Genomic DNA, 17,308 nt, shown 5'->3' with positions numbered 1-17,308 from the left:
TTTATCAAATATAATCCTATCTTTGTTTCTTGAAAGAGACTGCTTTCACCATATTTTCATTTATAAATGATCTATATTGATTTTGGCTTCAACTAATGAGGGAATAATCTTATTGGGTTTTTTTTTTTTTTTTTTTTTTTTTTTAATCTTTAAATGGGTAGGAAGTAAGTAAGGTCTTGTTTGGATCAAAATGACTTATTTCTTGAGAAGTTAACTTTCCACTTCTAAGAAATTCACTTCTTAGAAAGTATGTTATAAATGTTTTTGACACAAAAATTAACTCATCTGAGAGTGAATTTGCTTCAAAGTTACAAAAGACAATAATACCTATAATATAATTGAAAGGTAACAAATTGAAAAATGAATTGGTAAATTACATTGCATTTAATGAGGAAAATGCAACTTACTCAATCCCTCTTAAATAAATTATTTTCCTTATACAATTAAAATAAAATAGCCTACTTTCCAGGAAATTGTTTTGATAATACAAATCAAACAAGAAGGTTTTTACACTCTCAGGAAAGTTCTACCTCCTTAGGCCTTGTTTGGCAGGGAGTCAGTATACTAAGAAATTAAAACTTCCTACAAAATGGGGAAGAAAAAAAAATCTTATTTGATTTATATTATCAAATTAACTTCTGAGAAGTAGGCCATTTTACGGAGGAATTATTAGGTGCACCCGGTGCACATACATCTTCCTTCACAATCATGTGGGACCCACTTCTTATATAATAGAAAGTATCCACTTTCTGTGAGAGAGGGAGTACTATTTTTTAGTGCTCCTGGTGTACTTAATAATTAGTCCATTTTACGTCCCTTATCCGAAAAAAGTAATTTACTTAGGTTGAACTTGACAATTCGCACTTCCTTAATTAAGTGTAATGTAATCTACAAATTTACTCTTTAATTTGTTGTACTTTAAATGATATTATGAGCATTATTATTTTTTAAAATTTAGAAGTAAATTATTTCATGAGAAGTTTTTTTTTTTTTACCAAAATCATTTGTATAGTTCTTTGGAAGCATACTTAAGTAGATCATTTTGAACTAAATAAACCCTAAAAATATTTAAATTTTAAAATTTTTTAAATTTATATATATGGTAATTAAAAAAAAAAAAGATATCACTAATAATTAGTGAAAAAAAAATGGCATTCCAAAACAGAAAGTTAGGATATATAATCACAAAATTATGATGATATTATGATGTGGGGTGGCATTTCATATAAAGGTAAGGAAGGAAGTGGCAATTTTCAGAGAGGTGTGGGTTACAGCTGGGACAAAAACAATCCGTTAAGATTAGCATACGCAGAAATCGAGGCTATGTTTTTGAATTGCATCATCTACTCATCATTCTTCAAAAGATTCAAAAGTTGTTTGCTATGCTTAAAAGCAAAGGCCATATTGCTTGCTTTATGCCATTATTACTCCACTCGATGCTAAAGCAGCCTAAAGGTGGGTGGTGCCTCTCATAAATATTTGTCTAAAGCCCATCTGCTATACTTGCTATATGCCTCTCCATTTCTTCTCTAAGCCTATTGGGTATACTGTTTTGTCAATGTTTTATAGTCTGCCTGCTATGGCCCATTCCCACTTTCACATGGAAAGAAACAAAAGAATTCTGGGTGGGAGTTTGAACAAATAATATAATTATGTTGGTGCATTATTTTTCTAAAACAACACCCTCATCTCCACCTCTGTTGTAACTGTTTGTCTGTTGTTTGCTTAGCCTGACTTAATTTAGTGACTAATAGCAAAATATTTGACTTGATAAAATTAAATTTGAATTTTCAATCTTTCAATCCTGTGTTGAGTTATCTGCTCTTCTCTATATTCAATTTGAATTGAATATGGAGATGAAAGTAATGGATGGAAGTTAGACATCCTTTGGGAAAAGGAGACCGTAAAAGTTTTGTTTGTTTTGAGAGGAAATGTTGTGGGAATGCACCAGAAACAGAAGAAAGAAAAAGAAAATTTGCATACCCTTTTTAAAGGTGTCATACTATTAACAGCTATACATAGGTTGCATGAACTATTTAGTCTCTCTATCAACTTTTCCATGAGTTGTTTAATTTTTCCGTTAATTTTTCCATTAGTCATGGTCAAAGAATCAAATAATTGTAAATACAAATGAATAATTGATGTATTTAAAATTATAGAGGCTAAATAGTTGTATTATTCAAACTATAGGAACTAAATAGTTGAGTCAAGGAAAAAAGTTTATTGTAAAATAATGGGAGGGACTAAATAGTTCGAGAACTAAAAATTAAAGGGATTAAATGATATATTTTTAAAAATAAATGACTAAATAGTTAATTTTGTTAAAATGCAAATACTAAATAGTTAATTTTGATATATTAAGGCCCTGTTTGATTCAATTCTATAATAAAATTCATTTCATTTATAAATGAATTCCATAATAGAATTCATTTACAAATGAATTTCTTTATTTGGTATATTTTATATTAAATATGAAATTCATTTCAAATGAAATAAATTTTATATTTAAAATAAATAAAATAATTTATAATAAAAGAACAATTTTGTCACTCGAAATATATATAATTTTAAGTTTAGAATTCATTTACAAATTCTATCAATTTTGATGAAATTTAGTTTAGTTATAATAAATTCAATGGAATTAATTATTAAGAATTTCAAATGAATTTTCATTTAAACCAAACACTAAAATTTTATATTTACAAAATAATTCCATAAAAATTTTGTGAAATTCATTTATACCAAACACTACCTAAATAATATATCTTTCTTGGTTTTTTCTTTGTTCCTTTAGATTTTCTGTGTTTTTTCTTGAAATAAACTTCAAATCTTGTATTTTTTAAAATATTTGTATGATTTAAATTTGGCTATTGAAATTCTTTTATGTTTTATTAAAAAAAAATAATAATAATTTCCCCTTTTTCTAACACAAACACTCCATCTCCTTTCTTGTGACTACTTGTCTCTCTCTTTTGTACTCAATTTGAATTAAATATGGAGATGAAAGTAATGGATCAAAGTTAGATATCAGATTCGGAGTCCTTGGGAAAATGAAGATCATAAAAGTTTTGTTTGTTTTGAGAGAAAATGGTGTGGGAATGCACCAGAAACTGGAGAAAGAAAAAGAAAATTTGCATACCCTTTCTAAATGTGTCATATTATTAACAACTATATATATATAGGCTGCATAAAATAGTTAATCCTTATAATTTCTTGGCTTATAGTTTTATATATTGGATATTTAATGTAAATATTTTGAAACAACATCTAAGTATAGGGTTGAGCAGAATTCAGTTCAAACTGAAAAATCGAACCGAATCGAGTCAATTCGGTTCAAACGGTTCAATTTTAAAATTAAATCGATTTGGTTAGGTTTTACATTATAAAAATTTCGGTTATTTCGGTTCGGTTCGGTTTTGAAGAGAAAAAATTCGGTTAAACAGAACCGAACCGAATAGTAATTTATATAGTCAAATCAAACTAAATCGAACCAATTTGATTTTTGAATTGATTTATTTTTATGAAAAAATTATGAATTATATTAAATTATATATATATTAATTGTTTAATTTCATTGATTAATGGTTATTAGGTTCAAACCAAAGTTAAAATTAGACCAAATAACTTGAAAATCAAGTCTAAATTAAAAAATCAATAAAAAATCAAACCGATCAGTTTAAACGAACCGAATTGAAATAGAACGGTTCGGTTTGATTTGGTTTTTCACCCATTTCGGTTTGGTTCGGTTTCTAAAATTTACGGTTCGATTTTTATAATTTAATTCGGTTTGATTCGATTCGATTCGGTTTGAACCAAATACTCACCCCTATCTAAGTATTAACATAAACTTGTAATAAAAGCATTTACTGGCCATCAATTTATAAGAAAATGGAGACCCACCCTACTTTTATGTGGCAAACATTGGCAAAGTGCTTATAATATTGCTGTTTAAGTTGCAGTTGAGAAAAAATATTGTCTTACATATATTAATAGATTATTAATATTAGGTTTCAATTTTGACTCTAAGCCAAAAGTTTTTTTTTTTTTTTGAAAATCTAAAAAAATTAATTCAAATAAATTTGTAAAAAATTCATGTCTTTGGAATATTTTTTTTAAATGATAGAATTCATATAAATTCTATTATTTAGAATAATTGATAACTGAAATAAATTAAAAAAAATAAATATAATTTAAATAGGAGGATATTTAATAAAAAAAACCTCATTAAATGAATTCAATTGAGTTCTTGCAAAATTATACAACTTTTAGGATGAATTCTTGCATTGTTAGACTTTTCAAACACACTATTAGGTTAGAATGCTTACAAACTAACAAATGACTTATATGACCATAGTTATTAAATTCGAACTAAACTTACTCGTTGGATTGATAAATCGAATTTTAAATCACTCTAAATCTATAATTGAATTAGACAATTAAGTAACTTGGTGTGAACCAATTGATCTTGTTGGTTCAACTATTCAATAAGTTTAAAAATAATTATTTAATTAATTTTTATTTAATTTATGTATATTTAATTAATTTTTAATAATTTATTGATTGAATTATTGACTTCCTGAAAGTCCCTCCACTGGATCAACATCTGGGTTTAATATCACTGATTATTGCAGGCCAAAACTGGGCAAGGCCAACTGTTTATGCTAACAGACTGATTTTCTGCTGGAATTTTTTTTTTCAATGTCACATGAATGATTTAGTTTCCTGGCATACAGGGCTTGAAATTGTCGAACATTTGAATGGCCATCATCAAATTTCAAGAATAAATACTCATTTTTAGAAATATGTACTGATGAATGGAAGGTCAACTTTATGAGGTTGGGGGAGGTGCGGAATACAAATAATTAGCAACACAATCTCTTCTTCTGTAAGGCTTTGTTGGTCACAGCAAATAATTACAGGAAAACATGATCAGCACCTACCAAGCACAATGTTTTCCTTCAATGTGGAACCACCAGCTCAAGCAGAAGGGACGAAATGTCCCAGGGACCAAAAAAGAACACCTGATGAACACTGTTGTCTTCATTTTTGCTACTATTGTTAAATCTCTTTCGATTCTATTGCTGTCTCTTCTTGTTTATTGATCTTCTATTTCAAAGGGTCAGGTCTTTGACGAGAAAAACCTGGCTGAATGATGTAATTGACGATGTGTGGTCCAAATAAGAACACAAACCAGAAACATGGATATGCAAGCTGGATCAGTTTCAGAAAAATAACTTCATATACATAAAATATATATAAAAAATGATGTTTCTACTCATGGGGTTTCTGAAGTGGGAAAATGTAGATGATAGCCTTCTGGTCATCTCTAGTTATCATTGTCTTTCCAGTATTGCAGGGGAAATATAAATGAGGAAAGAAGGTAGGAAGGTACCTTAAGAAGCATGGAAGGAGCTGCAGCAGGTTCTGCAATTATATGACTTCTTATTTTTCTTCCATTTAGTGTAGCCACAGATGGGCTATTAGCTGTTGTTATGTCCCAAAAGCTTCGTTTCTTTGCAGATGGAACTGGTGACTTGAAGCGGTGACTTGGACTCTTCAATTCACCAATGTTTGATTCCTTTGGTCTCAAGTTCACCCTGGTAACCACCCTCTTTGCTTCTTCCTTTGAAACTCCTCCTGATGATTTGTCATTCTTTCGAGAAAGCTCACGAATACGTTCATCCTTCTGTTTTATCTGTAAAGCATGATCTTTCTTCATTCTCTCAATCTCTGCCTCTAATGCCTTCACAGTCCTCTGAAGCTCCCTAACTGTTTCATCTTCTCCTTTTTCCCTGGATTCAGGTGTGAAACAGTTCCTAGCTAGAAAGGATGGCCTAGATTTTCTTTTTTCAATTGGTTGGGCACTAGGAGTCAAGAAAGAGGAAATTGATGAAGGGGTTGGAGAGGCATTTGCAGCCAAGGATTGTGCTTGGAGGGTTAGTAGCTTTTGTTGCTGGCGAGCAAATTGCACTCTCAATTCACGGTTTTCTTTTTGCACTTCAAGCAATAATTTGGCCAGATCAGTTTCAGATTCTGGTACTTGTAATGTTTCCACATTTGCCTCATATGCCTGCAAATGAAGTGAGAGGTAAGATAAATGTCATTTTGCTCTCATTATCCAGAATCATTTGAATAATGGCCTCGACTGGGACTCAAACGCGAGACCCTATAGTCCTGGAAACTTCTTTAAATAGCTAATAACTTAGAGTGACAGCAATAAAACCAAAGAGGCTAAAAGAATGACCTTGGTTCTTATCTTCTTGGCTCGATCAGCCCAATGCAGTGTATTTTGAGTTTCACCAAATGAGAGATTGTTGGGACTGATATTTGCAATCATTACAGTGTTGCAAGCTCCTCCTAATGAGTCCTTGAGAAGTTGAGTGAGCTTTGAGTTTCTATATGGTATGTGTTTCTTACCCTCAACAAGGGCATTAATACAGCTGCTCAGTGCAAGGAGTGACCGATTTATATTGGCACCCTCAAGTGATCTAAGAGTTCTGTGATCAGTTGCTAGTGCTCTCTCAGACCCTGCAAGATCAATGAGTGAGAGCTTCCCTACTCTATTGACAACATTCATGGAAGCATCCTTAACTTTGTGTTCAACAACAACCTGAAAGCAGCAGAATAGACCTTTAAACAAGTTTTAAAGTAAAAGGAAAATTTCTTCTATGAAATCATAGGGATAACCTGCAGAATAGCGTGTGATCTTGAAGAGGTTTCATTGGCACGAGTCGGTTCGGTTGTTCGATTATGGTTTCCTCTTTGAAGCAATGCCATTACCTGCCACAACACAGATGAAGAAAGCAATTCTTTTCCAATCAAATTACTACTAACTTTCAAAGTTATCATTTATGGAAGTGGGAAGTTACTTCATCCGTAGAATAAGCTCTGTACTGAGTGAGGCCAGCTGCTATAATTCCCTGTTAGATTGGAACAAATATCATTCCTAATCGTCAAATCTATAATATAAACAAAATTATAAGCTTTAAAAACCTTCAAGCCCTCAAGGAAAATTGAAATGCCAAAGACAAGAAAAAAAGTTAAACCCAAGAAAAAAAAGAGGGAATGTTTAAGCCATGTTCGGCAACGTTTAGTATTTTAATCTAAGTTAAAACACTACACCTCTCTTATTTATATTGTTCAATAGTATAATATTTATACCAGTATTTAGAGGTTATTTATACTAATGTTTAGAGGGTGAAGAGTTTATGGAATGAAACGTTATCCTCCCAACTTTCAGAGTTAGAGGTTAAGTGAGTGCTTTGTCTATGATAAAAAACATATACCACTATTTCTACAATTTAACCATAATCCAAATTGAACACTTCTATATTAAATAGCTAATATCTAATACCGAACAGCTAGCTGATAGTTACTAAAATAACTAATAGTTTTGAACTGCTAATATTGCTGAATGGATCCAACCTTAATGGCGACATATCTCTTGCAAGGGAAGTAGTATAGAAAAGATTGGTCTTTCTAGGAAAATCTCAAATTACAAGGTGTGATGGTGTTAATCCACTAAAAGAAATAGATTTTATTTTATTTTAGGAAAAATTATTATTTAGTCTCTTTATTATAATAAAACTATCTGATTTCATATTTTAAAAATACTTTAGTTAGTCCTGAATTTTTTATTACGTTTATTCTTTAATTCTTTAATTCTTTAATTATTTTAGGCATGGATTTGAATTTCATTTACACTATGTTTGGAAGAAGGATTTTAGAGGTAAAATAGGGGAAAATTTTAAAATACAACCATTATATGTACAGTAATTGTATTATGACCATTGATTATAGTCGGTCCCATCATAATAAATGATCATAATGTATCCATTGTACCTATAACGATTATACTGAATAGATTTTCGTAAGTAAGAGTTTTTATTTTAAAATAATGAGTTTGTTTGGTAAGAAGGTTTTTAAAAAAAGTTAAGGTTTTTAAGATTTCGAGATCTCCATAAACCCAAATTAGTTAGTTGGAAGGTTTTAAAACGTTACCTTTAATTACTTTACTTGAAAAATATAATTTTATAGTCCCAATTGAACTATTTAGTCCTTCCATGATAATTTTTTTCTCCGTTAAATATATTAACTAATATAAAACTTATTTAAACCGGATAGAGAGATTAAAGAGTAAACAAAATAAAAAATTCAGGATTAAATAATGTAATTTTTTTTAAAATAAAGAATTAGTTTTATTAAAATAAAGGAATTAAAAAGTAATTTTTCTTTTATTTTATTTTCTGGCAAGCAAAATAGAGGAATATATTGAATATAAAGTAAAAGGCAGACCTGTTTATCTTCTCTAAGCACTAGAGGCCTTCCTGGAGAGAGCAAATCTCTAACAGTTTCATTATAAACCTCAAGATATGAAAGATGAACAACATGGTTTCCATCACAGCTCCTCTGTCTAATCTTGGTGAAAAGATCCTTAATTGCCAAAACCATCACTCCAGGATTCCCCACTGTCCCAAGCATTGTATATGTTTTCCCTGCACCTGTGGCACCATAGCAAAATACTGATCCATTCCTTCCTTGCAACACTGCTTCCACAAGCTCTGCTGTCCTGAAAATTCAGTTCAATTGGTCACCCTTTCAGGTTGAAAAAAAAAAACTTACCAATCTAAGATATGGTCTATTGAATTTTCATTAGACTCATAACATCATTTCATTTTCTTACCAACCAAACACATTGGCTACCAAATGCAAATCAAAGCAAACACATATTACTAGATTGTGGGCTCTCAATGCAAAACTGTGTCAAGTTTTTAAACAAAATTTGCAGGAATTATATTTCAAGCACATGCAACCATAAATTTCTGCTAAAAATTAATCACCAAAATAATGGAGAATTCAAATGCATTATGCATAGGTAGAGTGAACATCACAACAATTTCATGTATCAAGAAATAATTATAAACAATAAACACCAAGTTCCATGAGCAAGGAAAATCAATTTCTAAATGAGTGTTTATCCTTTCATGTAGAAGCAATTGAAACTCACGTTGTAGAATAAACATCCTGTTGAGAAGTTGAATCTGAAAACGAAGCATCAAAGGTGAAATGGCGTCCACAAAGCCTCTTTAGCCTAAGATAATCATTCTCATTAGCAAACTCAGTCAAATACACATCTTTCCTATTCACAATCTTCACACAGCAGCGCAAACCTGCCTCTCTTTCCTTCTTGAACATAGGCCTAAGCCTAACAAACACTAAAATGCGGCTTCCACTAGCCTCTTTTTTCTCTGAATCAGCCTCTAATTTTTCCACTTCTCTCATATTTTCTTTCCCAGGAAACCCCTTTGGTTCTGTTTGTGGCACTGAAATTCCAATCGAAAGCTTCCTCGCGACCGTTGTCGAAACGTTAGCCTTTCTTGCACACGAAGAGAACCCAATAACACGATCAGGACCTATTCCAAGATTCTCCTTAGCATCTTCCACAGGTGGTTGTGGCAACACAAAGGTTCTTGTGACTGTAGAATTAAGCTTCGCATCAGGTAATGTAGGCATTGTATTCTCTCTTATTACATTTTCTTGCTCCGAATCTTTTGTTTCTTTAAAATTCCTCTCTTTTTTCTTGCAAGAACTGAGGAGATCCACGCTTGGATGGGTGGAGAAGCGCTTCTCTTCTGGTTTAAGGGAGATGTTCCTAAGAGCTGAAGAAGCTTTCTTTTGCTGCTCATATAAGAGAGTCAAAGCTCTCATCTTCTCTTTCAAGCCATGGTGGGGGTTTCTCAATGGAACGCTCACATGGATCTCTTCCTGTTCTGAGCTAGGTATTGTTTTTTGTTCATTGTTTGGGCCACTTTGCTCTTGGTTGTTGATTTGAGACCTGGTTGACACTGGCATTATAAATTTTCTCGCTATTCAAACATGCCTAGATGGTTTTTCTCCAACCCAGTTCGAGTAAATACTCAAAATGCAAGAAAGTTTCGAAATTTTCCTGGAAAGTTGATGGATTGATGGGACATGGAACTGAGTTGCAGCTGAAGAAGAAATGGAAAGAGAGGGAAGATCAAGATTGCGACTTTGACTTAATTTGGGGGCGAATGTGAACTATTGACTTGGAGGCAGATCGGACGGCTGGTAGTTAAGCGGGGAGGTCAATTTTGAAGTGAGCTGCTAGTGCCCATTAACTTTTTACTTCTTGCACTCTCCTGTAATCCAATTTGTGAAGAGAGAGTCAAAGTGAAACGGAGTGTAAGTAGTTGCAACTGGAGTGCTAGTAGTGTTAATTTTTGAAATGAAAATTGAAGAAAGAATTTTTTGTAACGGTCAAAATGCTGTTAGCTCACAAGCGGTTAGCTTTTAGAAGCTGTGGGGCCCATTTGCAAAAATTAATAATGTGAATAATTAAAGCAAAAATCTTTTGCAAAGTAAGCAAAAGCCAAAAGCCAAAAGCAAAGGGTGAATTATGTAGTGGAGCTAAGGTACATCATTGCTCCATGTGGACTTCTATTCTAGTCCATTGATGGCTTAATGACAAAATGGGTTTGCTTTGATTCAAATCAAAACTAGATGATTTTGATATTAGAATATCTTTTACTTAAATCTGATTTATTATAAATATAAAATATAAAATATATAATAAAATTTTATTTATTAAATATATAAATTTTATATATTTATATGTAAAAATAATAATAAATTGAGTTTAGTTAAAATTTTTCCATTAAAAATTTTTAATATCAAAATGTTAATTACAGAAAGGGTATGATTATAAAGAGCTCAAACTCATAATAGAATGAATTAATTAATTGTTAGATTAAATATTTATATATAAATTTATATATTCTCTGTATACATTTTAATTAATTTTACATATATTTCGATACAAATATTTAATATAACAGTTATTAACTTTATTATGTTTTACTTTCAATTGAAAAAAATTGGATTTATTCATAAGTGGTGAATGATGACAAACATTAGCTTTATGCTATAAAACATAAAATTTGCCTTTCACTAAGAATCAAAGTTAATTAAATTGCTAATCCTCAAGCCAAATTTTAAATAATTTCTTCAATCAAACCCTATCTTTAGTCAAACACAAGAAATGATGGTGCCATTTGATATGCATAAAACTAGTATTATACTTGGATAATTAAGTTGAAACTATCTTAATTAGCTTAATCCTTCATGATATAATTGATAAGTATCAATTAATTAATATTTAAATATTGTTCAATGACTTAACTAAATTTTTTTAGCACATTGAGGGATAATGTGATAATGACCTAAAAATTGAAATTTTTGGCAAGCATATATTATAATCAATTATACATATTTATTTTAATATCGGTATTAATCATATTCGACCTTAATAAATTTTCGCAAAAACACTTTGATTAGATCTAAATCGACTTAAAACAATTCATAGCTTATTTTAAATCGAATAAAATTAGAAATAACTTAAACTGATTAACTCGATTCGCTCAAATTTTAATTTAAAACATAAGATAATAAAATTAATTTTCTAAAAAAAATTTAACATTTTAATATGAAATGACTTACAATCTACTAATTTACCTAAAGTTCTTTGTGTATATCTATTGACCTAATGAATAATTAGAATTAATCCACAATTTAAAATGATACAACCTAGCCAAACATACTTTAAAAATAATTCACAATTCAAAATAACCTAAAATCAAATAACTAAATCCTCTCTCTCTCTCTCTCTCTCTCTCTCTCTCTCTCTCTCTCTCTCTCTCTCTATATATATATATATATATGTGTGTGTGTGTGTGTGTGTGTGTGTGTGTGTGTGTGTGTGTGTGTGTGTGTGACATTCCTTACTCAGCTACACTGTAGACCGGATAAGGGGTGTTACACTCTCTTTATCTTTAAGGTCCAAAATTTTTTATTTAAAAATGTATTTAAAGATACATTCTGTGCCGGAATAAGGGGTGTTACAAAGAGAGCCTAAGATAATACTTGATTAATATAAGATTAAGTAAGCAATTATAGGGTGAGTGGGATATAATTATCCACGTTGGTCATGATTAAAGTTTTTAGAACTATAAACAATTACTATGCCTTCTAAGGAAGGCCAATGAAGCACCCAAATTATGAAAATTCATGCATGCTTTGGAGTGGAGTGGAGTGTGTGTTATCATCATGTTGTTTCTTCCTTGTTCATCATGCTTCCCAATATGTTTTGTCCAATTAATTAACCTACATACAATTGTATTGTTTCCACATCTCTAATTAGGGCATAGCTTAGTTAGTTTGGTTTTGAATTGAATTCACTATATAATTAAATAATTTATTATAATTAATTGAATTAATTGATAAAATAAAATTAAAATAAATTAAATTAATTCACTAAAATAATTAATTGAATATAATTGATTAAATTAATTAATTTAATTTTTCAATTATAATTAAAAACTACTCACTTTTTTCTCCAATGAACTTAATTTATAGTAAAATTTTTTTTTATATAATTAATTTTGATTAAAATTTAAATTTAAAATTTTATAATTTTGAAGACTGCTCCAATATTATAAAATTAAAGCTGATCGATTAATTTGCAGTAGGATTTACTGCATTGAGAATGATGCATTTCATATTGCTCAATAGTGTAAAAGTAGGTGGTGGTAGCCTCGCATTTTAGATCCCAATTTTCTGGAATTTGACCAATTAATATATTTCATGTTAATTGGAGCAATAATGAGCTGCATTATTTATTTGATACCTTTATTATTTTTTTTTAAATCTAATCAATTTAGATTTTCACTTTTAGTGAGTGAGTGTTGGGCAATAATTTTTAAAATAGGGTTTAATATTTTGATTTTAGTCAAAATATTATTTTATTTAATGGCGTAATGTTTATATTAGTGTTTAGAGATTAAGGGAGTGATTTATGAAAAATTATCCTTTTTAATTTTAAAATGTTAGGAGAGCATTTTGACCAGAATTAACAAGTACACCATTATTTTTACATTTAACAGTTAATTTAACTGTTATTTTTATTGAACATTTCTGTTTTAAATTACTAAATAAACAGTTAACTACTAATAGTTAATATCTAATTACTAACTATTAAAATAATTAACAATTATTTAAAGGCACAGAAGCGTGAATTTAGAGCCATTAGAAGGTTGAATTTCAAAAATTATTCTAGGGTTATATGCTAGCATACTAAGTAGCTTATGAACTTATATGACTTCTAATGTCCTCTAGCATGCCAAATCACACTTTTGGCACACATTAAGAGTTCATTTGTTATTTAAGATTGAGAATTAACCATTAATTCATTAAACTCTAGCTAATAGGAGAATTGAATTCAACTAACCTCCAAGGCGCTGAATCAATCCTTCTTATTCTCTATGATAGTCTCCAAGAGCTCCAAATGTAGCCCCCTCTAGATTGTCCACCACAAGCACCACCAAGGCACCTTTGGTAACCCCAAACCTCCTTTTGATTTGCTTGCCAACCACTTGATATTTTTTTTTTTTGGAGCTTTTGTTGTAGGTGAGGTTCTATGGATGTATAGTGCACTATAAACAATTCCTTGTGTTTTGATTCAAGGAGAAACAAAGCTTTCTCTCACTTATTAATGGAAGAAAAGAATAAGAGGGAGAGAGAGCCTCTTGTGCCGTCCAACAAGAAGAGAGGAAGAAGAATATTACTTTTTCTTCTTGTCTTGCATTTATATACATAAGACAAAATGCTTTAATGAAGTGCCACTTGTCAAGCTCTAATTTAATCTTACTTTATATTTGTCTCAATCTCATTAAGACAAGTGTCAAAGTTTGATTCAATTATGAAAAAGTTACCTTCCATCATGAGAAGACAAATGACACACTCATGTAGGTGTCATATGTCATCATCTCATGATGCCACGTGTTACCATATGCATTTACCATTTTGCCTTTGTTTACAATTTTGAGTTCTCAACCACAATTATAATTTCTCCCTCAAATTAATTTATATCACATATAAATTAATTAATTAATCTTCATTAATTAAATTAATCTTCATTAATTAATCTTCATTAATTAATTTCACCATTTTCTTATATCATACATCCAACAACCTAGATTTGGTTTCAAATCATGTTAGGGACTTTATAACTTATTGCAAATCAAACCTAATTAATTAATTAATTAAATATGTTTGATTTTTAATAAGTTATAAAATATTTAATTAATCAATTAAATCATAATTCACTAAGTGATTTACTTGTGTAGGTGTGTGACTTACTAGGCTCATTACTAATTGGCAATGAGAAATAATATTAACTCTTAATATCATTAGAACTCTTTCTTACCATAAATAATTTCTCTAAATCATTATAGGTATCTCATAGACCATGGTTGACACCTAGCATAGCATGCCATGGCCACCAAATCAGTAATAAGGAATACCTTAAATGAACCTTTTAATCATATGTTACCATGCACTAAGATCTCTCAATTACAAAATACTAATTATAGCTGGAGTCATGATTAATGTCAAACTTCATATGCTATGAATGTTATGTTATCTTTTAATTTTAATTTTTGATTAATCAAACTTTCTTGTCAGAAACTCTTTTCCGATTAAGTCTATCTATCCTGACCATGAACTTGAATCATCAAGAACAATTAAATGAACATAGGATTTTATCCCTATTTACTTAGGGTAATAGATCCCATCTTGATCAACACTTATCTCCATATATAATTAGTAGGAGCCAACACATGTACATATACCCACACAGAGTATGAATATGAAAGCAGTATCAAACTCAAACAACCTATATACAGGATAACTAGATTATATGATGTAATAGCATAAATTTAAAAATAATAACATTAAAATTAAAGAAACATGAAAAATTAGAAATTAGTAAAATAATAAATAAAGTAAATATATCAAATAAAAATAAATGTATGTTTAAATTGAAATCCAAAATTTACATGACAGTTGAAATTACTAATTTTATTTACTTGCATATACATAAATAAATAATTTTTTTAATTACAATAATATAAAGGATAGAAAGTAAAATGAGCACGAAATTTTAAAAAAAAATTATATATATCAGAAATTATTAGAGTAAAAATAAAAAAAATCTCCCATAATTTTAAATTGCGTGATAGGAAATTATTAAATTAACTTGTATTTAATTTTTTGTCAAATAACAACTAACAATAAATTTTAGTTTGTAAAAATAAAATTTTGAATAAGTAATTTTTAATTAAAGTTTTGTACTTATTTAATAAGTACCCTGTAATTTTAATGTTTTGATTTAAATCATATTGTATAAATTATAAATAATTAGAGACTAATAACAAATTTGGGAGTACAATTAATAAAAAATAAAAATTTATAACATTTATTTAGCATTTTTATAAATATTTATTAAATTTAACATAAAATTTTATAGATTAATTAATGAAAAAAAATTTAGTATATATAGTGAAATATCTTTTAAAATGTTTGAGTCAATGTCCCCAATTTTCCTTTTGATTATAAAAATATTTTTAATAACTTATTTTCTTGAATATTTCAATTTGTATAAAGTATAAAAAAATATTTTTATCTATCAAATAAACATATTTGAATTTTTTTTTTTTTATATTCAAATTATGGGTGTGCAGTTTCAATTTGATTTGGGGTCTACCTATGAATCAGAACCAAATCAAAATTTTGATATGATTTCGATTTGATTCTTCATTGTTTCGATTTCGATTTTGTACGGTTATCGGTTCTTCAGTTTTGATTCAATTCATAATTCTTCAAATAATTTTATATTATTATTTTCTTAAAAAGTCATACTTAAATTAGCATTTAAGTTTTAAACTGTGTTATTAATACATAATATATCATATAATATATCTTCTAACTATTTCTAAATTATATAATTTTTAACGATAATATGCATAAATAATTTAAGATTAAATATATAATATAATATAATATAATAAGTATATCATATAATATATATTTTAACTATTTATTAATTATGTAATATTTAACTATGAATTAACTTATATATTGTATAATAATATATTTATAATTAATGATTATAAGATAATTTAATATATTTATAACTAAAATTATTAAAAAAATATACAAATGAAATATATTATTATATTATATTTAGTTCTATATAATAATTATATTAAAAGTATATAATATATTTAAAAAAAATAAATGGATAAATTCAATTTTTTTATTCAATTTCAATACAATTTCTATTAATTTATTAATAAAAAATCAAAATTAAATTAAAATATTAAAATAATTTCAATTTAATGTGATTTCTATTAATTTAATATGATTCTTCTATTTGGTTCGGAATCAAAGTAGCTCCGATAATAATGAAATAAATAATTTTTCTATATAAAAAAAGATAATTTTTTACGTTGAGGTTCAAGTTATGAACTATTTGATTAATTTAATTCAATTTACCATGGTCTCATATTACAATTAGTGCTATTTTTTTTTTCTTTTTATGTTTTGAAAATTAATTACAAAGAAAAACATAATAAGAATTTAAATTTGAGACTTCATTTAAATTTATAAGTTATGCTTAATATATAATAAATAAATTATTAAAGTGGAGAGTGATTATATTTTTTTTAGGTAAAAAATTTATTTTGACTTAAATAATCATAAAAATTCTTAAAGTATTTCGAAATCTGAATAAACTCATCAAATTTTAAAAAAAGTCAAATAAACTTTTTAAATTTTAAAAATAGATCAAATAATTTTTTTTTTCTACTTTGGAGATAAATAAACCCTTTAATTTTTAAAATTAAATAAAAATGATTGAAATATAATTTACTTCTAATATAAATTCAATCAAGATCATACACGAATATTTTCTAACGCACAGGACCCTCATCAATAATTTACGTATTTAATTTGTAACATTCTAGTATATATTTGTTGTATTATAATAGTAAATTAATAAATTATTTTTTGCCAAATAACTTAATAAGCTTCTCTTTGGTTCATTATTTTTGCCATAATTTATATAAAGAAAATTTTGAATTATTTAATAAACAACAACTTATCAATGTGCTCAAAGATACAATAAATACTTATCGTAGCAAATTAAATACGCAACATTGTTAATAAAGATTTTGTGCATTAAAAAAATTTTATGGCAGAATTTATATTAAAGATAAATTATAATTTAATCTTTTTTTATCTATTTTTAAGGATAATTCCTTAAATTCGGAGATCCAATTCATTAGATAAAAAAAAATAAACTTTTATGTTCAATTTTAATTATTATATTTAAAATTTTTAATTTTATACAAAATAATTAAATCTTTCAAATTAAATATAATTTTATCTAAGC

The 17,308-nt window shown here is 28.1% G+C and overlaps 1 protein-coding gene across 2 annotated transcripts; it reads right to left on the bottom strand.

The window, feature by feature from the left end:
- Positions 1–4,772: 4,772 nt before the first annotated feature.
- LOC110660863 (kinesin-like protein KIN-8A) lies at positions 4,773–10,215 on the bottom strand. 2 transcript variants are annotated; one of them, XM_021819305.2, is made up of 7 exons: positions 9,008–10,215; positions 8,296–8,569; positions 6,870–6,920; positions 6,688–6,780; positions 6,245–6,610; positions 5,393–6,070; positions 4,773–5,211 (listed from the first exon to the last, which is right to left on the bottom strand). In XM_021819305.2, the coding sequence occupies exons 1-7, from the start codon at positions 9,850–9,852 to the stop codon at positions 5,107–5,109; spliced, it is 2,412 nt and encodes an 803-aa protein (XP_021674997.2). In that variant the 5' UTR covers positions 9,853–10,215; the 3' UTR covers positions 4,773–5,106. The 2 variants fall into 2 exon arrangements, with proteins under 2 accessions (XP_021674997.2, XP_021674998.2); XM_021819306.2 differs by having other exon boundaries at positions 4,773–5,145; positions 9,008–10,213.
- Positions 10,216–17,308: the final 7,093 nt, after the last annotated feature.

The sequence above is a fragment of the Hevea brasiliensis genome, chromosome 9 (genome assembly GCF_030052815.1).
Source record: "Hevea brasiliensis isolate MT/VB/25A 57/8 chromosome 9, ASM3005281v1, whole genome shotgun sequence".
Classification (NCBI taxonomy): Eukaryota; Viridiplantae; Streptophyta; class Magnoliopsida; order Malpighiales; family Euphorbiaceae; genus Hevea; species Hevea brasiliensis.
The sequence above is the reverse complement of the archived record's forward strand: the minus strand, read 5'-3'. Positions and strand labels throughout refer to the sequence as shown.